Source organism: Quercus robur, chromosome 3 (genome assembly GCF_932294415.1).
Source record: "Quercus robur chromosome 3, dhQueRobu3.1, whole genome shotgun sequence".
Classification (NCBI taxonomy): domain Eukaryota; kingdom Viridiplantae; phylum Streptophyta; class Magnoliopsida; order Fagales; family Fagaceae; genus Quercus; species Quercus robur.
The window spans coordinates 23,858,626-23,884,445 of record NC_065536.1 but is presented as its reverse complement, the minus strand read 5'-3'; the positions used below and the strand labels follow the sequence as shown (position 1 = coordinate 23,884,445).

The window sequence follows — 25,820 nt, the reverse complement described above, 5'->3', positions numbered from 1 at the left end:
GGGCATCAAGCGTAACTCTTGGGCCATTATTTATAGGCAACGAGATTCTCTATATTAAAAGTAGAGCTAATGTCATAATTAGGTGAAACGTCTTCGGTAAATCCATGTCAAATCAAAATTTGTTTGTCAGCCAAAGAACCGAAAAGCTCTGAATTACTCGTTTTCTGGTACTGGTAGGAACAATATACTCATCTAAATTATTGGAATGGCATTTCTGGGATTGATTTTCTAAAATTTGGAGAGAGAGGCTTGGGGATGTAATTCTAATTCCATGACAAGAAATAAAAACCTGACATTTTCATCAGAAAAATAATGGCACATGGTTGAGGTGGACTAGATAATATAATGGTGACCATTCAGTTTTGGTTGGAAAGCTCATGAGGCTTCTTTGAACAATTTGTACTGTGACAATTCAATTGCAAAAAGTAGAGAGGAAGCCGACCCTGGTTAATTTGTTAGTGTATTAACTGCACAAAAAATAGTAACAATAATAACAGAAGACTATAACAGTTGAATGTAATATATATGTACTCATTTTATTTAGAACCTTCGTGTACATCAAGAGTATATACAAACTTGTTTCTCAAAAAAAAAAGAGTATATACAAACACATCATCATGCCAAAAAATGACTGCCCATATACAGAACAAAAACTGTTCAACCATTGCCCAAATTTACATACCAATCTAACGGACAGGATTAGCTAAATCTCTACCAGAATCGATCTTTGTTCACACTTAAGTATCCAGCCATTACTTTTCCCCCAGTATTCCTCATTCCATCTATAAGGAAACACCAAGTGGAACCTAAAGCTCCAATGAAAAAGTCAGCTTCCGTTGCCATTAAGAAATTGACGAGGGGATAATTTGTGCTAGTCTCCCTACCAAGGCTCGATTCATAACTGGCCATTGTCATGTTTCCCACTTGCCGTGTCACATTTGTGTAGTAAAAGTTCCAATTAGAATAGCTTTTGGATTTGTCAATAACTTCCTGGATTGAAGTTCGAGTGTTAATATATGATTTAGAGCATAAACTCGAGTTAAGATAAAGAAAAGTAGATGCAACAATTGTAAACCTGCATTTCAGTTGAAAGCCAAATGCCATTGAGGTGTGGGAAGCGCTTCCTAATGCGGTCAGCAAGATGCATGTACTCTTCAAATTCAACTACCTTCATTTCGCATGCTTTGTCTCCCATTCTTACATGCATGCTTAGCAGTGGCCTAGGGATCCATGGTTTATGACTTGACCATACATAATCTTCAATATCAGAATTTGGCTTGTTTGTAAACTCCTGCAACAAGAGGGTTCTCATAAGGCTTTAGTGCTTAATTATTTGATTTAAACTTCTATATTTATATGATGGAACTCCACCAGTAAAAAGGTTAAAAAGCTCATTCTACCACCAAGATAAGATGAGAGAGAGAGAGAGAGAGAGAGAGAGAGAGCTTTCAAATTCCACTACAATTTGAAATTGGAGAATGATGCCTAAATTTCTTCCCTTCTTTTCTCTAAACCGATAAGTAATGCACAAGGGCTTAAGATCAACAAACCTTTGGCCATTCCTTGCCAAGACTTTTCAGAACTAATTTTGCAGCTTCCTTTCCAAATGCAGCATGGTGGGCAACATTTAATAAGCCACACATGTACTCTGATTGAAATCTCATCAAGTAGCGCACTGCCTGCCAACAATGTTGACAGAATTATAGTCATTAGGTTTCACAATGTTAATTCCTTTTACAACTATAATAAGTCCATGAGTATAGGAGATTCCATGGTTCATCTTGGCAAACCATAAAAACTGAAAATATCAATCCTTTCCAGAAGAAATTTAAGATGTACCTGTGACCTCCACCACCTGCGATCCATCTTGCGATGATAAGCAATCAAGCTCCCATTTATTTCTGTTGTTGGTTGCAAATAAGCCCAAGGATCACCCCATAACCTGCACTAACAATTGACATTAATGAAATGAAACTTGGATCTGAGAGCAGGTTAATTTAAATGCTTAGATATGCAGTAGCTTGCCTAGGAGTCCGTCCAGTCCATATTTCCTTTGAACTGTAATTTTCTTTTGCAGTTATGATTCCTCTTTTCCATGCCTCATCACTCCCCAAAAGATCAAATGCACGGTCTCGGCATTCTTGAGATGTTTCTGGAAAGAAATAGCAAGACCAGCTGGCGTGGGAGGAACCTACAGAGAACACTTGGTATGTATTACTATCAAGGGTTTGTTAAATATTAGCATTATACACCATGTTGAATATGCTAGTATGGATGCGGAAGCGAAAACATAAAGTATAGAACACAATAACACACGAGGGTTACGTGGTTCAGCCTAACGGCCTACATCCACGGAAGAAACCCTAAAGGGCTACATCAATAATATATTATAGTATAGTACAAACCCTGTGTTACAATGAATCAAAACATGTGTATATATAGTAGACTAAACCCTAGACTAATAGACTTCCAGTACAAGTAGAAGACTTGGCTTGCACACAAAGTAGAATTAGGCTTAGGCCTATGCTAATGGGCTAATATATCTCTAATAGGGTTAAACGTTACACTATCCACTTGTATCCTCACACTAACTAGACAAAGCTTTATCTACCAAACTTTCACAAATTACAAAAGCATACTATGACTCTTATTTACAAGAACTTCACACCTCCCTACTTTTCTTCTTACTAAAGTGAAATCACCTTTCTTATATAAGAACTATTGCACCTCCTTACTATTTCACTTATTAATGTAGATTCAAAAAACAATGAAAAAGCCTCCAAACCTACCACCTCATAGACAAGACCCTACAGTGCAAATATCATGTTGATGCATTTCCTGAAACTGACTAGAATATATGACATAATATAAATCACAGGATATTGTCATGATTAGATGATTATTATCTCCTTAGTTGAACACTAATTTTAAAAATTTCCCAAAAATTTTAATACTGTAAATCTAATCATCCAAAGCTATAAACACTTAGTTCTTCTAAGAGGAAAACAATTATCATTAGATTTCAACTTTTTATACATAGATCTTCTAAGACGAAAGTAATTACCATAAGATTTTCAACCATCCACCCAAAACATGAACAAAAAAACATAAAATCAACTTGGATATCATTCTTAATAAAGATGGTTGCCTAGAAAGGTATATGATTAATTATATGAATCACTACTGTTTATACCTTTACATCCATCATGGTCAGCCCGATTATAGTAGTTGGTAACAAGGACCCTTTTCTCATTAATTGCAATAGCAAGAAGACCACACATTCCAGCAAGCTGTGCTCCAATACCAAATCCGGGTAATCTCTCCCAGTCAGCTACAAGAAATTTTACATTTGGATCCCTGCAGTTCAATGGATGCTGATGCAGCCATATGTCCCGTTGCACCTTTCTAGTGTAGGGATAGTTTTCTTCATCTGACCCTGTAATCTGCAAATTTAAGTCATAAATTAAAAGGTCATCATTGCCTTTTTGCTTATGGGCCATAAACTGACTGATCAGACATGTTTATTCCATGGTTATATGAGAAGTCTGGAACTAAGAGATGATCAATGGGTGATTAATTTTCATTTTGCAAAGCCCTGAAATGAATGTATTAGTCGAAAATCGGCATTGAGAATATTTACCTAGGGGAAAAGATTTTGATGTGAACTCATTTCAGATTAATAAAATGATTTAACTAATAGTGTTTCCACAACATTCGGTAAATAATATATATGTATACTTTAACAACATCATGTGCTTTATGATTACAATGATTTTATTGGAACTTGTGTGTGTGATCAAGAACCCAATTAAAGTTTAATTGATTCTGTCTATTGTGAGGAAGAAACTAAAATGGAACCAAACGGATCGCCTACATCTTCAACTACTAAGAAACAAAAGACACATGATTTTGCATGTTTTATTAAATCAGAAAAAACAAAATGCACATTTTTTATATCCATGTGATAAATGACGTAGAACTGTGTATTAGTTGTGAAAAAGGTGCATGGATTATGAACATTAATCTACAGGGTCAATTTCATAGATATTACCTAATCACTATCCATTTTGGCATGGGACTTTTGTTGTAATCTAAATTATGCAGGCCATGCGTATCTAATAATGAGCCTTGTAGAAAATTTATATTGAATATTATACCTCTTTATGCTTACATGTGAGATTCAATGTAAGTACAAATATTACTTCAATCAATATTATTACTTGTTTAGTCGATAAAAATGTGCTTGACTATGATATAAAATTGAAGTCAAACAAGTATTTTGGTCCCTAAACTATCCGTAAGTTCAATTTCATTCTTCAACTATCGATTGCATCAATTTAATATTCCAACTCCCAAATTATCAAAACGACTTCACATTACCCTTTCCACCATTTTCCATCAATTGTTAAAATGGTACAAATGATGACTTCAAAGTCTTTTGTCTCGTATTGGTGAGGATTAAAGTTAACTACAAGTCAAATTACTCTATTTATTAAGAAATTTTGTAGAAATTACTCTATTTCTAAGAGAATTGAGGACAAGGATAACATTTAACTATTTTCAGAACTTTAAAGACTAAATTGACACAATTAACAATCTAGTTATGAAAATGAACTCTGATGCATAGTTTAGGAACTAAAATTGTAGTTTAACCTAGATTTTAGTTTTTTTTTTTTTTAATAGAAAGAAAAGGATTATTATTTAAATTTAGCATTTTTGCTCAGTAAAAACAGGGTTATTGTTAAAAATAAGAATTGATTGTTTAAATTTCTGGTGCTTTTCTTGTCATGAATTGCTTGATTACAAAAATAAATCAAATACATATACAACATTCAAAAATTCATAAGTTCACACATATTAGAAAAAATCATATATTACAAATGCATGCTTAAATGTACTAATGTAGAAGATTTCTAAAGTAATATTCAAAGTTATGTAGAAGATTTCTAAAGTAATATTCAAAGTTAAAACTTTGCTATGAAATTGTGTATCATAGTTCATAGAAACATACCCAAGGAGGGTAAGCACCTTCAGATATAACCTGATGCCTAAAGTATGTCATCTGCTCATTAGTTGTAGCTGCTGGGTTCATGTCTAACACTCCCTTCCACCCAGTCCAAGGAGGAAAACTCTCATTCCCAGGACGCCTATCGAGCCGCTCATTTACTTGTGTTCTCAACTTGCAGTTTTCCAAATGAGGGGCATTTGGCACATTGGATCTGCTTAGTCTCAGCTGCTTCAAGTATTCACTTTCTTCATCTACTGATTTAGTCAGCTTGGCACTCCAAGCTGAATACAACAGGGAGACTCTCTCATCATCTGTCCTTTCTTTAACACTTCGTGAATCCACCTCTAGTCTCTCTGTTTCCTTTGGTTTAAAATTGCAATCTGTACTCGTAACAATATCTTTAACCCCAAAAATGAAAAATGAAAAGTTGTAAGTATGACATTAGTGTAAATTATTAGTAATCAAGAATGAGCATTCTTCAAAGCAAATTAATGACCAAACTCATTAAATTAGTTCCATATAGTTTGCTTCTTCATTATTACTTATCTAGAAACCAAAAGTATGATTTAGATTAAATTATTAAATACTACATCAAAAAGTAGGTACTACTGGCTTCTATTGGAAGTATATAAAGGAAAGTTAGTGGGTGGACTTTATTAAACTAGAGTCTAGACTATGATCTAGCAACTTCAGTCAAAGTCAATTATGGAAGTGAAAACCAAATGTATTTAACAAGCTAATTCTACCTTTAGCTTGCGTCTAATACACCCTTTAATCATTCTCATTCATGAACTTCCACCTGAATACCGACTTTCCTAATTGCCAACTTCTGACTAAACTTTTTGCAAACAGCGAGAATTGAAATTAATTATCAAAATAAATTCAGCCAAATAATAATTTCCTAAATCTTTATTGCTCCTGAAAATTTGTTATTAAAAGATCAGCCCAAAATAAATAAATAAATAAATAAATAAGAACAAGAACAAGAACAAGAATTATCAAAGAAACCAAGAAAATTTCACTTACTGAAAATTTCTGAACCTGAATTCCTTGGTGAGGCACCCGGGGACATGGTTGATAATGAAAACCCACCAAACTCAAAGGAACCAAATGAAGTGAGAGCAGCCAGGAACAAAGAGGTGAGGCAGACTCCACAGAGAAAACCCACCACACAAATTTGGCATGGAAATGAACTCCCCATCTGCAAAGCCTTTTGTGAAAGAACTTTCTCAAGAGACTTCTGGCTTGATATCTCCATACTTTCCTCTAACCTTTTTCCCAAGTAATACTAAATTTGGGAACAGAGTACCCCAAACAGCTTTGGTGATCTTCTAAACTTTTATGGAATGCCAACTAACTCATAACTACACTCACATGAAACCATCCTCAACTTTTTCTGCTTATGCCTATGAGATCATTCATAACCAACAATTCTTGAAAATGGGCTTATCTTCAAATACTCCAAGAACCAACCAAAATCACAGAATTGTCAATCTCAACCATCAACTCATCTTAAACTCTGTGGTCCAACTCTATCTTCCTTACAACTGCAAAATAAATGATAATCCTAATTAGATATCACAATTCACAAGAATATGTTTACTTCAAAACTAAATAAATAAGAAGAAGAGAGAAACCAGCATTAAGGGGGAAAAAAGCAACAAATTTAAATTTACAGGGGACAAAAAAATAATAATAAAAAATTTAAACAAGTCAATTAACTTTCAAGAAAAATAATTTACAGAAAACTCTGCAGAATGAGAAGAAAATAAAAAAGTCTACATACATACACAGACCCATTACAATTTTATAAACAATTATGCAAAAAAATTTGTTCTTGAATGAATTGAAATAAGCATAAGTACAACCATGTCAAACATAAAATTGGGCTTGCAATAACTTTTAAAGGGGAAAAGGACAAATAAGCAACACATGCACTCTTTTTTTCCTTTTTTTTTTTTCTCTACTCTGAAAATCATGGAGAGAAAGTGGAGCCAACAACAGATGGACTTATTATCAAACATTAAGGATTGCATGAAGAAACTTACTAAAGAGGACAACCATGCAGTCTAAGAGAAGATAAGAATCCACAAAAGCAATCACCCAAAAGCACTAAAAACAGTAAGGTTGGTTTTGCTTTAATATAATTTAATAGTAACAGTGTAAAAAAAAAGAATTACAACCAAACAAAACCAATAAGAAACACAGTACAATCACTGTTATAAAGAGAGAGAGAGAGAGAGGACATTGGGAAGGTGACCATACTCACTTTCTCAAGAAACAAGCAGACACATCAACCTCTGAAGATTTACAGTATGTAACATCATTCAATTGGGGTTTGGGTTTTAGATATTTGTGCATGTGGTGCAGTCTCTACTTGTGTTGTGTCAAGAGTAGAATTAGGTAAGATGATTATACAATACAAGTTGCTGTGCACAACTACACACTAAAATAGAGAAATGGAGTCACTTGGTGCAGTTAGAATATAGTGCTTTACCATTGGACCCCAGTGTTCTTTATTTTTAGTTACTGGACCCCACCTATCACTACTATTAGAAAGTAATAATTAACCGCTGTCCATTCCAAACTCTTATGTTGATTAATCTCATATTTGAGTTGAGGTTAGTCACGTGCCGACAGCCAAAAAAAAAATTAAAAAACAAGAGAAGGGTTGCTTTTATAATATTTTCACACCGTTTACGCAACAAATTTTAAATGGTAAGTTATTTTGGGTTTATATTTGAATTTAGTTCTGAAATTATTTTTTTCCCTATTAGTAATAGCAATTAACATCTTATCACTTAAAAATATTGTAAAAATATTATGAAAATATTGTAAAGATAACATTTTTCAAAAAAACTAAAAAACCATCGCATATCTTTGTTGAGATGGTCACTCTACAAGTATAAGTGTTTGTAGAGTGTAGGGAGTAAGGATCGGGTTCATGTCTCTAAAATGAAGCTTCACACATATATACAAAATGTTTGATTTTGACAGACACAAACGATGATTTTAAATTAATTGATAAATTAGCAACATCAAGTAAGATTTTATCGGTTAAAATTTGTTGTGAATTTTAAATTAATTGATAGATTACTAATAGCAAGTAACATTTTATTTTTAAAATTTATTATAGAAATATTAAGAAAATAGAGGGAAAATAGCATTTTTCAAAAAGCTAAAAAGAAGAAACAAAATATTTGATTTTGATCGGAACAAATGAGGATTTTAAATGATGAGTTGATAGATTTGATAAGAATAAAAGTGGGATTAGTTGGGGTATTAACTATTTATGTGTTCTACATAACATTTTGCTTTTGGTGTGCGTTAATGGTCACTCTCTTTCACTGATGACACGTGTAAATGAGACCTCCACATGCAGTAGTGTCTTGCTTTCAGTGGTTGACACGTGTAAATTACGACATTCCACACTCGTTATGGTAGTAAAGTCCTTTTGGGATTGGAAGGGAGAATAAATAAGGATAAAAAATATAAATTAGGAAAGGTGGGAAAACGTGGGAAGGATAAATAAATAGATAAGAAAAGATTTATTTATTTTTTTTTTTATCACCATTATTGTTTAAGACAGCTATGAAATTTTCGGTATATCTAGACTTATTGTTTCTTTTTTTAAGATTTATTGTTTTATTTAATATCAAACTTCGTACATTTTTTTAAGTGTTGCTATATAGATGCATTGATCAATCAAATCAAAAGCTGACTTTAATTGTATCTTAGATTTAATTAATAAATGAATATCATAACACCTAACGCATTTGAACCACACTTTTGCACTTTATTTAATACATTTTATCATTCTAATTATACATCATATTACATTTTGCACTTTAAATTATATTCATATTATACTATGTACCATAAATTATGATATTTGTTACACTTTGCACCATGGTATCAAGTTTGCTGTTAATTTGGATGAAAATTTAAAATTTATAGTGCAAAGTATAATAAAAAGTATAAATTAAGGTAGTAAAGTGTAATTTCTCATTTGTTTTTAAAGGATTAAGAAGAGAGACAATTGGATCTTTTCATGTGATGTTATACTTTTCCATCCAAGTTAACAGCAATTTTGACGTTAGTATGCAAAGTGTAACAAGAGTTATAGTTTAAGGTGCAAAACATGTATTCAAAAAGTTAAGATGCAAAGTGTAATCATGAGTAAAGTTTAGGATGACAAAATATAATTTCACCTTATTTTATCTCATTGGATAAAGAAAAAAAAGTGAGAAGAAGAATAAAAAATAAAAAAAACCTTCTACCAATTTTATTATAAAAAAAAAAAATCAATATGATATAATAATAAATGCTATGGGTGAGACATTAATAATGTAATAAATAAAATTTTAAATTATTTTTTTTGTTGTATTTAAAAGTTTACACATTAATTTTAAAGATTTATATAAGAAAATTTATATAAAATTTACTATTTTTTAGTAGTTTAAGATTTTGAGATAATTATTAAATTATTATGGTATCATAATAGGAGATCTTGAGTTTGATCACTATCTCTACTATACCTCTCATTTAAATTGTTAAAAATTTCATATATTGAGTCTCACTTATTTAAGGGGAGTTTAAGCTCATACGTGAGGAGAGTATTCAAATTATGGTTAAATTCATCATTTCCTAATATTTTTGACCTTATAAAACAATTAGTAACTTATCATAGTAGCTATATTATAATTCGACGATGAAATATCAACTTGAGTTTTAATTAAAATTTTACCCTCGAATAAAAAAAATATTTATTTATTTTGGTTTATTCATCATATATATATCTCTAGTAAGTAAAAACTGATGAATAAGTTTTGCTAAAAATTTATAACAAAAACAATTCGGAAAGCTAAATTTTAAATCCTACTATAATTTAAGGAATGCAACACATGTAACCACATATAAGTATAGAGAATTTTTTATGTGAATTTGGTAAACTTTTTTTTTTCCCCTGAATAACCAAAAAAAAAAAAACTCAACAACTAGAGAGAGACACTATCTCCAATTGAAGAGGTCAAAACATAATGCAAGATGTTGGAGATGAGAATCTTTTTTCTTATATAGATTAGAAAAAACAGCCCAACTGGCTATCGCATGAGCAAGGAAATTACCTAATCTCCTAACGTATACGTGTGAGTGTGACCTTTCAGAAAGCAAGAAGAAAAAAAGAATGCAACAAAAATAAAATATCTACTATAATAGTAACTGTAGATGTAGACCAGTTGGGCACCACAATAGAACAAGTAAGAGGTTCAAATTAATAATATTTCAAGCAACCCCTATTAGAATAATAGTCATAAGCTCCTCAAAAAATAAAAAATAAAAATAAAAATAACAGTCATAAAATAAATAAATAAATAAATAAAACCCTTTTTTTACTTCAGACCTCAAAGGATCCGTTGAATATTCCAAAGATTTAGTCCAAACAAAATGCAACTCTAGCTTTTGATCATTAACATAAACAGAAGCTAAAGTAGCCGAAGAGCTTGTCACATGTACATCAAAAGTTATCTTAACTAAACCAGAGGAGGACACATGACAGTCCAATTAGTTAACATTAAATATTACATAGGAATTATGTAGGGTCATATCATTTTATAATATAAGCATATAAAAGTAATAAAAGTTTTTAGTATTCTACTATTACTCTAAAAGAAAAGAAAATTATGGTTCGGCAAAATACTTTTCTTGCAATTTCTCACCATTATTGAGTAGTGAGTGTTCAAGTTTGGCTTGAGCTTGAACTCAATTTTATTCATTAGTCAAACCGAGCTCAAGATCGATATCAAGTTTTTGAGTTTGAGATACAAAACAAGTATATTATCAAATTCATATCAACCCTATTTTAGTTTGGATGAGTAATCTCAACTTCCAATTAATTAAAGACTTAATAAGACATGAATTTAATTGTATGGCTCATCAAACTTATTACCGAGTCCATAAATTAGTATAGACTCAACTTATTTTGTCTTGAGCCCTACTATTCATAATCCTATTCATGAATATCTTTTTTATTTGAACTTGACTCATTTGCTACTAAACAAAACAAAAATTAAAAATTATTAATTTATTTATAAACAAACAAATATAAATAAACTAATAATAAAATTAAGTATAAACTATTTATAAATAACTTGATTCATTTATTGATTGGTTGGATGATAGAAGCCCCTTGAGAAAAAAGAAAATTGATGTAAATGTTGATAGGCATGGTTGTCAAAATCTCGATCCGGATCCTACAATCCTACGATTTTAAAATCCCACTTGTCAAAAACGATCTGAATCTTTCAAGAATCTTTGCGATTGTTCAGGATCAGTAGGATTGTACGATTTTAACGATCCCAAACGACATTTGTTTTTTGTAATCTTCTTTAACTTGACAGAAGGCTCAATTGAACGTAAATGAAAAATAAAATCCCCATAGACTATGTTTTTCCACTCTAATGTAGGGAGAGTGTCATTTGGACCAAAATAAAATAAAATAAAATATTCCAATAGAATGTTACGTTTTGAGATTTTTAGCCTCTTTAAATGATGCTTACAAATGAATATAGTGATATATAGTAATTATATCAATGAATGTATAATTTATGTCATTATTTAACATACCAAGGTGTATTTTTTGTTTTTCTCAAATAATATAAGATCTTACGATTTACGATCTGATTCTACGATTCACAATCTCACTAATCTCCCACGATCCTATGTAAGATCCCGATTTTGACAACCTTGTTGACATGTACTAATTAAGAAGATGTAGGATACCCTAGTTTTGTTATAGGAGTAATGTTGAGACCACCAAATTGACATAATTTTGTGCCATAACTTACTATGTAACGAATTATAATTGGTAAAAATTTGTCCTCACATAACTCATTATCACATTTTTGTTAATTACAACTCATCACGTGACGAATTATGATACAAAGTTGTTGCCAATTCGGTCCGCGATCCTAACATAACTTTTTGTTATAGAGCGAGTGGATGTCGATCTTGATGGTGATGGTGAGTGCAATGACAATGCACTAGTTGGTCACAAGAAATGAATAATTGGATGTACTTTCTTGTAAGTTTGCCCAGAAGGCTTTCTTATCTTTAAGGCTTTAACTGGCAAGGAGGGAAGCATCATGGGAAAATTTCTTTTCTCTCTTTTTTTTTTTTTTTTTTTGGCTAATAAAATAATAAAGGAAAGGAAATTAGCTTTGTTAAAAGTTGTGATGAAGGCGTTTAGCAAAAAAAAAAAAAAAAAAAAGTTGTGATGAAGACCTTTTGTATCTATAAATCAGGAGTCAGGACCCATAATAAGAGAGCTGACCAATGAGAATCAAATGTAAAAGCACAAAATTCGAGGCATAGATCGGGTGGTCGACTCATTCTCCAGCATTTCTCCTATACTCTCGGCTTTGTAGGAGGTGGAGTCGGCCGTCAGTTCGGATATGGGAAGCAAAAAATATGATAAATATACAATTAATATGAGTGCACATACATCGATATACACTGATTATTGCAGTTTCAAAAAAAAAATATACACCGATTATTGCTTCACTACATTTATTCCTAAGTTTTTTTTTTTTTTTTTTTTTTTTTTTTTGAGAGAATATCCCTAAGTTATTCTGCTAAAAAAATAGAGATAAGTTATGTTAAATTCCCAACCCCATTTCCCTTGGGTGTCTTTAGTTTTGCCATGTGTCTAAATATGGTTGGTCTACTCGGATTTCATTGCTCTCGTCCTGCAGGAATAGTGAAGAAGGCTAGCAATGCGCCCTCTAGAGGGTGTTTGGTCATTGATTTCAAAACATATTGTTTAGTGTTTAAACACTAAACAATATTGTTCAAAAACAAAAAAAATATGTTTGGTCATTGATTTCAAAAAGTATTGTTTAAAAAATATTGCTCAAAACATATGTTTCAAACAATAGTTTTTGAAATCAGCTTGGGACTGATTTTGAACAACAAAAACCATTGCTGAGTAGCATTTTTGTAATTAAGTTGAACAGTACCGGTCAGCTTTTTCACCCACACTGAACAGTACCGGCAGCATTTAAACAATATTTTATATTTTTTTTGTACTTTGCTGATTTAAAAAATATTTATTTTATACTTTATTCAGCTTTTTTTTACCATCTAACACACACATACCAAACACATATTTTATGTTTTTGAACACTGAAACATGTTATTTAAACCATGATACCAAACACATTTTTTTTGTTTTATAAACACTAAAAACATATATTTCAATAACACTTTTTAAACTACAATTTTCACATCTTTTTAAACAATAATTTTTGAACTCTATAACCAAACGGGCCGACATAACACTTTTTTTTTTTTTTGGAGAAAGGGAGAGAATTTTAACCTATAACGTTCACTTTTGATGATAATTCTTTTATCATTAGACCAAAATACTGATCAGTTTTTGATGTAGGTGAAAATTGAACTTCAGATCTCTTATTCAACCATCAGAAACTTTACTAATTGAGCTAATTAGAACCTACTAATATGACATAGCACTTGATGAGCCTATAAGAGAATCGAAAACATTATGACTAGCTCACAAAACTTAGAAAAATCATGATATTAGTCTTAGAATATGTTGGATATATATAAGTGAGTAAAGTTTCACATTGAATAAAAATAATAAAAATGAGTGATTGATATAACATAGACATAGTCGAGCCTAAATTTATAAGCGAGCATTAGTGATTTGAGCTCGTGTAACAGAAGTTAAGCCAATTTTATATAAAATAATAACATTAAGAATTTTAATTTTGGATTATAGTTAAGTGTGTGTTTGGGTATTGATTATAGGCTAACTTATTACTTCTTCTTTTTTCCTACTATTTGCGAATCTCACATCACGTGAGTTCCTTACTTATTTTATTTAGTCATTACATTTTATTTATAGTACTTTCAACAAAAAAAAGTTAATAAATTATTTATAAATGGACACTAAATGTCATGAAATGATCCAACACCAAGAACAAAACAATAGATTGAGTTGTTAAAACCATGGGTGTGTTACAAGACACTTTAAGGATGTTGGATATAGGATACTCAATACACATTGGCACTTCCACTAATAACATTGTGGAAATATGGGCGGTAAGACATGGCTTTCATTTGGCTTGGGAATTAGGCTTAAATATATAAATCTAAATATTAATCGTGAACTTGTTATTAATTGGATAACAACATGCTTTGTGATGGAACTAGAAATTGCAATTTTGATATGTTATTGCAGGACCTTGTTCGCTGGAGAATGGACCATCTTTCTACATCACGAATATCATGAAGTGATTGGAGTGATGAATGGGTTCGAAAAGAGGGGAAGAGACTAAGAGAGTAACAATGCAACATTGAAGAATATGATGTCCTCCCTTTGTGTACAGTAACCACGTATTAGACATTTTGATATAAGAACTCCACGAGAGTGCCATAAGGACTAAGATGATGTACTAGTGCTTTTTAATATTGATAAATAAATTTCCTTTTTCTACCCCAAAAAAAAATCACCAAACTGCCAAGCAACTTTTCAAGAAAGCTTTTTTCATTAGTGTTTTAGTAATAAAAATAGCTAAACAAACCAGAAAAGATGATAATGTAATCTTGACTATAGAAAGGATAAGAATCACCAAAACAGCTTATCACAACACCCAAAAAAAAGTGTTGGCTCTCTCTCTCTCTCTCTCAAGATGTGGGGTTTCTCTTGATCTTGATAGAAATATAAATAGATAATTTGTTTCCAAAATCTTTTATTTTTTTGGGTCCGACCATTTCCAAAACCAAATTTGATTTTGAGCAAAGCTAATAGAGGAAAAATAAATTAGAGAATAACCATGTTCATATCACATCTTTTTTTTTCTTTTCTTTTTTTAAATTTTATACCCAAAACATAACTTTATAAAGTTTATAAATCGGATAATAAATAAAATTCGATTAATACGAAAATTTACATACACATTAAAAACAAAGGAAAAATATAATTCAACAATATATTTACTTATTTGGTCTCCACAACAAGCTGACCAAAATTTATTTATTTATTTTGGTCTCTGCAACAAGTTGACCAAAATTTATTTATTTTTTTGAGAAAGATTTATTTATTTGGTGTCCGCAACAAGCTGACCAGCCTCTCAACGCAATATTGATCAGTTATAGTACCTAGATAATTTCTGTTCAATGTTTCCTCTCCTGAAAGCTTTATCTTTTTCTCTTTATACTTACCAAAAAGAAAAAAAGAACAAAAAAATTTAAACAAAATAGAGAAAGAAAATTGTGGCCCATGCCAATAAGGAGCTATTCTTTACTTGCTTAGCACTTGTAGGTCCGAGAAGGCCTATTATATCACTACTTGTATTATCACATCATTATCATTACAACTGTCTTTCCCAATATCCTTTTTTTTTTTTTGGTTTTGTTTTGTTTTGTTTTTAAGCTTCAATGAACTTTCCTTGTCTCTAGAGTAAGGAAAGAGAAAAAAGTGCAGTGAGTAAAAAGCTTCTTTTGGTAGACTACTAGAATATGTTTAAAAATCAATTGAGGTATAATTGAGAAGCACGATTAGTTGGAATAATTGGCGCGACTTTCTGATGTGGGGTATAATTGTATAATGCAATGCTTTTTATTATCACCAATTTTTTTTTAATAGCAACAATGCAAAATTTATTCTCTAAAAGTTTCACCAGAATTAATTTTATAATATTTTATAAAATAAAATAATTATTTTTATTTATTTCAAAATAAAAAAAAACAGTTAATTCCATATCTGTGCAAATAGATTTGGTTTCTGTGTGAGGAACAACAATCTCATATGGGTTTGTCTCAAGGATTTGTTCAATGAATTTGGTGTCACACACTAAATAGTGACAATCAACCTCAAGGATGCACCCTCATCATCTTCTCCGGCAGTGGCCTTGATGGTGTATGGACCCTCATGCTCTCTATCCTCCTCATTCACATCTTTAATCCCATGTTGATTTTCAGACTTCTCTACATCTCCAATCCCATGTTGGATGCTGTTGTGGTGAGACTTCTTCAAATATGAAGTTGCAAATGCTCCAACCATCAAAGTTCCAATCGTGTAAACATTGTCCCTGCATAACTTAAAAGTTAAAACCCCCTAATTGCATTATGACATGAGATCATTTGTGCACTAATGGTGTTTGCCACCACTCGAACTGATATGCCGCAACTCCTGAACTCATAGGTGTGATGGGTCATAAGGATTTCCTACCACTAGATCACATTCTCATCTAGTTGCTTTTTATTTTGTTTAATACATAAAAACGAACCAATATTACATATAGTTGTTAGTTTGGAAAAAGGATCACTCCAATTCAATCCTCTAATTTCCTTCAATTTTTAACTAGATGTAAAACAAGTACCATGCTTTTTGTATGCCACATGTCTTTCATTTAAATAAAAATTGAAGAGAATTGAAAATTTCAATGAAAGAGGATCTTATCCTAGTTAGCTTTCCAAAAGGGAAATAATTATTACATAGACTGTTTTACAAAGTTTTATACACGCACGAAAAACAACTGAAATGCATTGTATAAAGTTGTGTAATATAATTTGTGTAATAAACACAACTCTTTCAAAAAATTAGAAATACAAGATGTCTCAAGTTATGAAAATGGTTATATTCTTAGCCTAGGGGTGTGTGCGGTTCGGTCGACTCGATTTTTTCTCAAATTTATTACTGAACTGATAGAGATCGGTTTTTTAATAATTGAAATCGATGCACATTGACCATGGTTGGTTTTTCAATCTATAGCGGTGCAGTTTTTGTGGTCGGTTTAATCGGTTTGAACATTAAAAAAAAAAAAAAAACTTTTTTTTTAATTAAAAAAATTGGGCTTCAAGCCCACTATCGATACACAACATGTTCAAGACTTCACGCAAAATGTTCAATTGAAAAAATTCTCACACATCAACCTGGTCATAGTTCACACAAAAAAAAAAAAAAAAACCCAGTCCATCTATACAAACTTCTTTTTTAAAAACCCTGTTCACAATTCACACATAAAACTGCTTTTTTTTTTTTTTTTTTTTTTTTATAATTAAAAAAATTGGGCTTCAAGCCCAATATCTATACACGACATGTTCAAGACGTCACGCAAAATGTTCAATTGACAAAATTTTCACATCACCCATTCACAATTCACTCATAAAACAAAAAACCCTGTCCATCTACACACATAAACAGCTCCTTGCCCAAATAACTCAACTTGAAAACAATTGATATATAAGCAAATGAGATTGAGATCCCGTGCAATACCCTAGGTATTGCACCGGGTGCAATAGCACAAATCTCAGCCGTATATTTGATCCAAAACTCATTATTTTGACACGTAAGAGATCCGGCTTAGCAATCCGTGTGCTTTCAATTTCTCCCGCTTACTCTTTTTCGTTTCAGCTACCAAATCAGAATTTCAGTAAAACTCTCTCTCTTCTCTCTTTCTTTCCCACTTCAACTGGGTTTCTCTTTCTCTCTCCCCTAACGCTCACTCTCTCAAAAAAGTTGATACTTTTGGGTTTGATCTAGAGAGTGACGTGAGATTGAGAGACAGAGAAAGAGATTTTGGTTAGAAGAAGCCACCATCGGAGGTGGTGGTGAGTGGTGGTTGTGATGAGCCATAGTGAGGCTGACTTGGGCTTGTTTCAGAGACCACCGACAGGTAGTTTTCCCTTTTACCTCTCATTTTTTTTCATTAATTTTTTTTTTAATAAACTCTGTTTGGTTGCTGAGTAAATAACGGTGTCACAATTTTGTTGATTGATTTATTGCAGCTGAGTTTAATTCTATTTTCTTTTTATTTTTAATGTTTTTGGTTTCTATCTTAGGAATTGAAATCAAGTCTTATACTGCCTGCATTTTTTTCAATTGTTTAGAAATGCCTAAATCCTTGTAATTTGTATTCAATTGGCTTCATCATTAGGAATTTAAAGTCTTCTTGTAGACGTGTTGTTAAAATGGCATGCTTATTATTGTGTTGAATGATCCATATTGAGTGTAACTCCTTAGATATAGAAGAAATTAAATGAGTAGCACAAGTGATCAAATTTCGTAATTATACAAAATTTACTTTTTCTGATTTTCAATTGTCATGGCATCCCTAGAAACTGAAACAGATGCATATCAATAGCCATGAAGTTTGTTATTTATAATTTCTATAATGAAATTGGTTCTTTAAATTAGTCTTTTGGGATTAATTTGTAGTCACTTTGGTTACATTTTTTGTTTTTAATAACTTGTAGTACTTCCACAACTCAACTGAAAACCATCACAGCTCAATACTGTGCTTTGGGTATGGTTGAATATGTTGTGATTAAATTTTTTTTTGATGGTGAGCTTGTGTGGTTATTGCTTTTATTTGGATTTGAAACCAATGAATGGTGGTTGGATGGGCGTTTTTAGATTTAGGTTGATTTCAAAATGGGTTTCTATTTATGTGCTTTATTGTGTAAAAACATGTCATGGTGCACAAGTTGTTGAGTGTGAGTGAAATTTGTGTTTCATGAGTGTGCTTATAATAGTGTAAAAAAAATGCAGTAGGTGAGTACAAATCTAAAAATCTGGATCTATAAAGGGTAAAGTAATGTGTATTAATCTTCTCGTTGTTTTTTCCCCTTTGCTTTGATTTTTGTTATTGCCTTGCTTCTTTGTTGTTGTTGTCGCCTTTGAGTCTTTTGTTACCGCCTTACTAGTACCTCTTTAGCAATTTTAGGAGTTTTTTTTTTCTTCGACATTAACTAGAAATTTTGTTGCTTGGTCATGAGGTATTCTAAAAATCCTTATGACAATTTTCTCTTTTGTCCTAAGTTTTCTTAAGTACGTGTTATTTCCTAAATTTGGATTTACCATACACTATGCAGCAATGTATTATTCTGGTAGGACAATATATTTGGCCTGTTGTAGTTCATTTTATACATATAAACTATGGCTCTTGACAAATGAACTTGTGAGGAACTTTTTTGCTGTCTTGAATTGTTACTAATCATACTTTATAAGTTCAGCCCAAATTTTAGGTAATAAATTACATATTTTTATATGTTTGTTAGTGCATGCCCAAAATATTTTGGGTTCTTGGTTCAAAATCATCTTTCAAAATTTAGTGATTTTATTTTTCTTTTAATAAAACTTTAAGTTGCAGAACTGAAAGAGTAAATTAAATTAAACTGAAAGAGAAAAATTGTTTGGTGTTGTTTATGTGGTGCCAAATTGCAACGAGTTGTAGAACTTGTTTTCTTTTTACTATGATAATGAATTGTTGACAACTTATGTTCTTTTTTCTATGGTAATGAATTTATCAATGATTCATATAATTAAAAAAATAATGTTCTTTACTATTGTGGACCTGTGGTAGATATGTGACCAGTAAGTTCAAATTATTGACGTTAATGATTGTAGCCAAAATAAAAAATAAAAATTCTATGGTTAGCGTACTAATTTTAATTTGTTTTTCAACATTGCAGGATGACATAGAAGCCAAGCCTACTCAACCTACCGTAGAGTTGGATTCGTTCATGAATTTTTTTTTTTTGGAGAAATTGTTCATGTAATTTTAAATATAAAGAACATGACTCATATGTATTTCATATGTATTTTGGTTGGGATCAGAGTAGTTATTGATCCTTAGGAGTTAGGACACTCTTTCTATCTTAAGCAAATGCGAGCCCAGTCCAATAAAAACCAATGTGCCCGGTCCAATAAAAACCACAACTTTACTTTGCATCTCACTGTCTTTTGCCGCTTTTGTTCCAAAGTTTGCCTTTTAAGTCTCTTCAATTCACTTTACATGCAATTCTGTTTCTCGAGTTTCTTTATTTTCAATTAGTTAAATCCATTTTAAGCTCTGGTTCTCTTGTATTTTCAATGAAAGCTCAAAGCTTGGTTTCTGGGTTTTGCTCAAACCCAACAACCCCATCAATTTCAAACACCAAAAAATCATTCTTTCAGGCACCAACTCCTTCTTCAGCATATTTTTCACAATCCCGCAAATGGGTATCCTTTAAAATCCAACATTCAGCTCTACAAAGGGTGTGGTATAATAAGCAGAATGGTGTAGAAGAAGTAAAGGATGGTACTTCTCATGGGAACGATTTGGAAAATGGGGTCAGAAGGAAAAAGCTTGCAGTTTTCGTCTCAGGTGGAGGGTCGAACTTCAAGTCCATTCATGAAGCTTCTCTTGGAGGATCAGTTCATGGAGATATCGTTGTTTTGGTCACAAATAAACGAGGTTTTCTCTCTATCTTTATGTACCTTTTTTTATTTATTTAATTGTTGTGTCTGCAATTTAATTGATAAATTATGTTTTGTTTTAGGAGTTAATAATAACTTGTTCATGATTAGTTGACCACTTATCTTTATCTCTGTGATTTATGCATTTAATTGAAATCCTAAAGTATCAGAATGAAATCTCATAGTATCATATATATTTGTATGCTATTCATGCATTATGCATATATCTAAGTTTAAAATGTCTTTAAGTTGAGATTCTTTATTTTACTCACTCTCTCTTGAACATGGTCTGCTTGTTAGTTTTGTTTTAGCCCCTTTTTGATTATGGTAGACATGGGGTAGGCTTTTGGTTAGCAGATGATTTCTTGTGCTACCTTGTTATAATTTTCAATGTGGTATCATTGTCAGATAGTATCAAATGTCACAGGTGCAATTGAGCCTTGTGGATTAGATTGTCATACATACTTTTAAACCAAATGAGAAAGTTTTGAATCATTTAACATGGATCTATTGGCTACTCAAGGAGTGAATTCTGTTTTGTTTTTTTTTTTGGGAAAGCAAGCAGCTATGTCATTATAATCTGAGACTTTCTACCCATGGTTGTTGTATAATTCCCTCAATAGGTATTTGGGCAAGTTCTTTTAAATATGCTTCCATCAACTTGATTGGCGCTGGTTATGGATTTTATACCATTAAAACTTATGCTTTTAGAGGGAAGATGTGCATTGCCTGGTAATTTATGGTGCTTGTTATGTTTGATGAGAGCATAAAGTAGCTTAGGCATTGGGTAATTATAATGCAACAGTTGCTTGTGGCTTTTTCAGAAAGTTTTCTGTCTTGTACATGATTCTGTTGGCTCCTCAAGGAGTGAATTCTGTTTGATTTTATTTTTCTTTTTGAAAGCAAGCATCTCTGGCATTGAAATCTGAGATTTGCTATGAATGGTTGATGTTTAATTGCCTCTATAGGTACTTGGGCAAGTTCTTTTAGATGTACTTCCATCAAATTGATTGCCACTGGCTAGGGATTTTGGACCATTATAACTTATGCTTGTAAAGGGAAGATGTGCATTGCCTGCTAATTTATCGTGCTTATTATGTTTGATGAGAACAGAAAATAGCTCAGGCATTGGAAAACTATCATGCACAAAAATTTGCTTGTGTCTTTTTCAGGCCAAAATTGGGAATTAAGCCCATTTTCCCAACTATATAGTAAGTAGGCACGGTCTCAAAAGTATATTTTTTACTAACATCTTGAGTCTCAAAAACTTGGTTTCCATGGTCTGATCACGTCTGATGTGGCATTTTTTCCATGTGGCGTGCACCTAGAAATCAAGTCTCTAAGACTCGATTTATAAACCAAAAAAATTTTAAGTCTCAAGTCTCTCATGTACAAGCCATTCCCAAAAATACCAAAAAAAAAATTTAAGAAATCCCACAAACACAACAATCCCAGCACAATAAAACATATTCGCTCTTTATTCAACAATGAAACAATTTTTCTGGGTTTTTCTATTTTGACTAAAAACTGAACTTGAAAACCCAAATCAGATCAGAGAGAGAAAGAATCCGAGGAGACCCAAATTAGATCGAAGAGAAAGACCTAGATTAGATAGGAGAGAGAGCTCACCTCACCTCGCCGGGTTGACGCCTGGGTCGCGCGGTGTGGGTCTAACATGGTGGTGCGGTGGTGGTGTGGTTTGGCTGGATCGGGCGGCTGTGGGTTCTTTGGTTTTTGGTCTGATGAGAAGGTGGGGTGGGGTGGGTAGGGGTGGGGTGGGGTGGGGTGAATGGTTTGTAGTGTAAGGAGGCTGAATATGCTGGGTTAAAGGATGGGCTTATAAATTGAGTCTTAGAGACTTGATTTCCAGGTGGTCACCATGTGGAAAAAATGCCACATCAGACGTGATCAGATCATGGAAATCGAGTCTTTGAAACTCATTTACAGCCCTAAATCGAGTCTTTTAAACTTGAGATGTTAGTAAAAAATATAGTTTGAAAATAGTGTCTACTAATTATATTGTTTGGCAAAAGGTGTTAATTTCCAATTTTGGCCGTCTTTTTCATATCCATTGATATGTGTTCTTTTCCTGAGTGGCAGGCTGTGGAGGTTCAGTGTATGCAAGAGACAATGGCATCCCAGTTGTTTTGTTCCCCAAAACAAAAGATGAACCTGATGGATTAGCTCCAAATGACCTTGTAGCTGAGCTTAGGTTAGGCTTTTCTTCCCAAAAAAAAGAGGCACATTTATCTGCAATTCTCTCTTTTTATTATTATTATTTTTTATCTTGGAATTTTTGAATGTTGAACTATTTTTTAGTAGATCCACTAGTAAGAATGTTTTTCAATTTTGCTTAGCTAGGAGTTTCTGATGCATATATCCAACTTGGTTTAATTGTTGTCATAACACCTTTGGCATTATTTGGAAATCACAAAATATTAGTATTAGTGGAAAAACTATTCAATAGAGGAAAATACCATCTTAAGCGATTTTCATTGTGTGAAAGAAGTGTATTGGACCAATCACTAATGATAACATCCCTTGATGCCAATCATTGAAAATTGAGATGCACCCTAGGTATGTTGAGCTCTCAATTCCTAGTTGTTCATCTGGGCATCATTTTCTGTGTTGTTGCCACATACCTTGATCTTCTCTGTCTAAATTGCGTACTCTAGGCGCAGTTGTTTGTGCATGCTTACATACTACTGGTTTTCTCATTTTCTGCCAGTTATATTTTTTGTTTGTTACAGTTGACTTTTCATTAGATGTCTAAGTTACTTTTTTTGATTATCTTTGGTTTGTTTGATGTCTGTTGTCTCAAGCTCATTAATAATTCACACTAACAGTCTAAATGAAATTATGCTTTCTTGGGGCATGCAGATCTCATGTAGACTCATCCTAGAAGATTTGTAAATTCTGCCTGGTATTAGAATAATGTAATTACTCCAAAGCACTTAATCTAATCCTCTCACATTATATGCAGATTCTAGTTGATATTTAGTGTTGCCCAAATAATTTAGAATGCATCTGTTTGATTCTTGATTGGTGTTTTGGAAGTACAAAAATACTGAAAAGAAAAAAGTATAAGAAATCTTGTCATGTAAAAACAATCTGTACAAGTTGGTTGTGAATTACCTTCTTCTTCATTACCTGCATCTGGATGATGCCTGCTTTTGTTAAGTCATTTGTTTGCATTTCAGAGGCCATGGAAATATATCAATGGAGTAGTAATGTAGAGTTTCAGTATTCTTAACCTGGGAAGAACTTTTGAATGATATGCAGTGTCTCTGAAAAGCTCTTTCTGCAGTTACTTTATTAATTCATAATTTTTTGAAAGGTGACACAATATCTTTTCCAAAAAGGAAAAAAAAAAAAAAAAAAAGAAGAGGAAACATTGATGATTTCAAATAGTACAAATATTTATTAACATTTCATATTTTATCCCAATCAGGAAATTTGAGGTTGACTTTGTACTTCTAGCGGGATATCTAAAGCTTATACCGGTAGAGTTGATCCGAGCTTATCCAAGATCCATACTAAACATCCATCCATCACTCCTTCCAGCTTTTGGAGGCAAAGGCTATTATGGTATGAAGGTCCATAAGGCGGTCATTGCTTCTGGAGCAAGGTATCTTGCAGCATTTGATGTCTATGTATCTGAACCTTTTTTTTTTTTTTACCATAGTATATGTGAAAAGAATCCTAATTTTATGTTTTGTTTCTTTGTGCTTGATTAGATTCTCAGGTCCTACTATTCATTTTGTGGATGAGCACTATGACACAGGGCGAATCCTTGCTCAAAGTGTTGTCCCTGTGCTTGCCAAGGACACTGCAGAGGAGCTGGCAGCAAGAGTTCTTCAGGAGGTAATGATATTTTATATCACTCTTTTCCCTCTTCACTGGTTTTTTCTTTTTGGGGGACGGGGGTCTGTTTCATTCTTTTGAATGGTTGAACCACTAGATAGGTATTCTTTGCAATAAAGTTGAGAAGGGAACTGTGGGAGTCATGTGTTAACAACTTTTTATTATTATTTTTATTAAACTCAAATCAAGTACACAGGAGGTATACCTGAAAAGGGAGCTAAAGAAAAGAAAACAAGCCAAGAAAAACAAAAATAATTACCTAGTACATAGGGAATCCATAAACTCGAGGAATCCCTTGATCAAGAAAGATAAGAAATAAGTCGTCCATTTATGGAATAAGTTGTCCATTTATATAGGGTCTTCAGTACAAAAACTTCAACTTCACTATGCTGAATTATTGGCCTTCAAAACATCTTGCATTTCGTTCTTGCCAAATGCACCACATAAGACACAGGAGCCACTAACCCTCCCATATTTCTCAGACCAGCTGAAAAATAACTCTTACATTTAATCATATGTTCCCTACTACATTTACAAATGAATCACCATGCCATACATTTAGTGATATGTTAACAACGTTAATGTAGGGCAACAGGACCACAAAGGTCCAGTAGGAATATACTTACTGAATAACCTCTAAATTTGTCTATTTTGGTACCATATGATACAATAACCTCCAAACCCACAGAACCTTAACTGCTAGGCCTCTATCTTTGAAAGGTGGAGAAGTACAGCTGTTGAATGATTAAACTATAGAATTCTTGTTCTAGCAGTTACTTATCAAAAATGAAAGAGGAAAACAAAAATCCTTGTGACATCCTTTTGCTGAATATATTTTCTTTTAGGAGCATCGGCTTTATGTTGAGGTGACAACAGCACTGTGTGAAGAGCGGATAATTTGGAGGGAAGATGGTGTTCCTCTCATCCAGAGCAAGGAAAACCCCAGTGAGTACAGGTAGCAGAACCAACATCAGCAATTTCTGTTTTTGGTATGGCTCAGGTCTCCAAAATATGACTTTTGAGTTTTGCCCAAGTCTTCTACCCACCCAAAACTAGGCAGCACTCCTACCCAGCTAATTATGGGGGGAAATGAAGGAAAAAGAAAAGAGAGAACAAGAGTGTAGAAGCCATTTTTAACTAGCATAGTTTCTGTTCCATTGTGTAAGGCTGAATCGCCTTGCACTTGATTTTTGTCATGCAGTTAGGCTGATTTTGTATGAGTGTAACAGGCGGCTTTTATTACAGGCATCTGAGTTTAAATTCGAAACTTAATCATTAAAGATTTTCTGTTTCTCCTCTTTGAAGATGATTATGAAATTATTAGGGTGTTCACAATCTCATGTCCTTGGACTCCTTGCATAAGTTTGCCCAAAAAATTGTCATGAACAGAATGGTTTCCCCCGTGAATTTGGTTTTAAATTGGATGTATAATGGAAGCCAAGAGCCTCATGGCTTAGAGAACCTGGGGAAAAAAAGAAAAGAAAAAGAAAGAAAGATAGAGGACCTGTAAAAAAAAGAAAAGAAAGATATATTTGTATTATTGTCATTCATATCCCAACTCTCCATTTAATTGGTTCCTGAGGCAATTTTTTTTTTTTAATTTTTTTTTAATGGTAAAAACCATACCTATGATACTGTCTTACACAAAAATCTGTATTTGTTTTTAGCAATTAGCTCTAACTTCTT

General features: G+C 32.4%; 2 protein-coding genes across 5 annotated transcripts; one reads left to right on the top strand and one right to left on the bottom strand.

The window, feature by feature from the left end:
• Positions 1-510: 510 nt before the first annotated feature.
• Positions 511-7,443, bottom strand: LOC126717539 (uncharacterized). 4 transcript variants are annotated; one of them, XM_050419310.1, is made up of 9 exons: positions 7,278-7,443; positions 6,035-6,555; positions 5,012-5,406; positions 3,194-3,443; positions 2,026-2,191; positions 1,840-1,942; positions 1,551-1,679; positions 1,076-1,291; positions 511-990 (listed from the first exon to the last, which is right to left on the bottom strand). In XM_050419310.1, the coding sequence occupies exons 2-9, from the start codon at positions 6,264-6,266 to the stop codon at positions 712-714; spliced, it is 1,770 nt and encodes a 589-aa protein (XP_050275267.1). In that variant the 5' UTR covers positions 6,267-6,555; positions 7,278-7,443; the 3' UTR covers positions 511-711. The 4 variants fall into 4 exon arrangements, with proteins under 4 accessions (XP_050275267.1, XP_050275269.1, XP_050275270.1 ...); XM_050419312.1 differs by lacking the exon at positions 7,278-7,443 and adding an exon at positions 7,057-7,182; XM_050419313.1 differs by lacking the exon at positions 7,278-7,443 and adding an exon at positions 7,070-7,174.
• Positions 7,444-17,268: 9,825 nt separating this feature from the next.
• Positions 17,269-25,414, top strand: LOC126717538 (phosphoribosylglycinamide formyltransferase, chloroplastic-like). The gene is made up of 6 exons (XM_050419309.1): positions 17,269-17,706; positions 19,505-20,268; positions 22,371-22,482; positions 23,722-23,898; positions 24,008-24,134; positions 24,980-25,414. The coding sequence occupies exons 2-6, from the start codon at positions 19,905-19,907 to the stop codon at positions 25,091-25,093; spliced, it is 894 nt and encodes a 297-aa protein (XP_050275266.1). The 5' UTR covers positions 17,269-17,706; positions 19,505-19,904; the 3' UTR covers positions 25,094-25,414.
• Positions 25,415-25,820: the final 406 nt, after the last annotated feature.

What these genes read in the sequence shown, in the direction of transcription:
- LOC126717539 (XM_050419310.1), bottom strand. Translation starts at nt 6,266, where the DNA reads ATGGAGATATCAAGCCAGAAGTCTCTTGAGAAAGTTCTTTCACAAAAG. An exon ending in AAGGTGCTTACCCTCCTTGG is followed by an intron (nt 3,444 to 5,011) that starts GTATGTTTCTAT and finishes TTAAATTTGCAG; the next exon opens with ATTACAGGGTCAGATGAAGA. An exon ending in TGACCATGATGGATGTAAAG is followed by an intron (nt 2,192 to 3,193) that starts GTATAAACAGTA and finishes TGTTCTCTGTAG; the next exon opens with GTTCCTCCCACGCCAGCTGG.
- LOC126717538 (XM_050419309.1), top strand. Translation starts at nt 19,905, where the DNA reads ATGAAAGCTCAAAGCTTGGTTTCTGGGTTTTGCTCAAACCCAACAACC. An exon ending in GTCATTGCTTCTGGAGCAAG is followed by an intron (nt 23,899 to 24,007) that starts GTATCTTGCAGC and finishes GTGCTTGATTAG; the next exon opens with ATTCTCAGGTCCTACTATTC. An exon ending in CAGCAAGAGTTCTTCAGGAG is followed by an intron (nt 24,135 to 24,979) that starts GTAATGATATTT and finishes ATTTTCTTTTAG; the next exon opens with GAGCATCGGCTTTATGTTGA.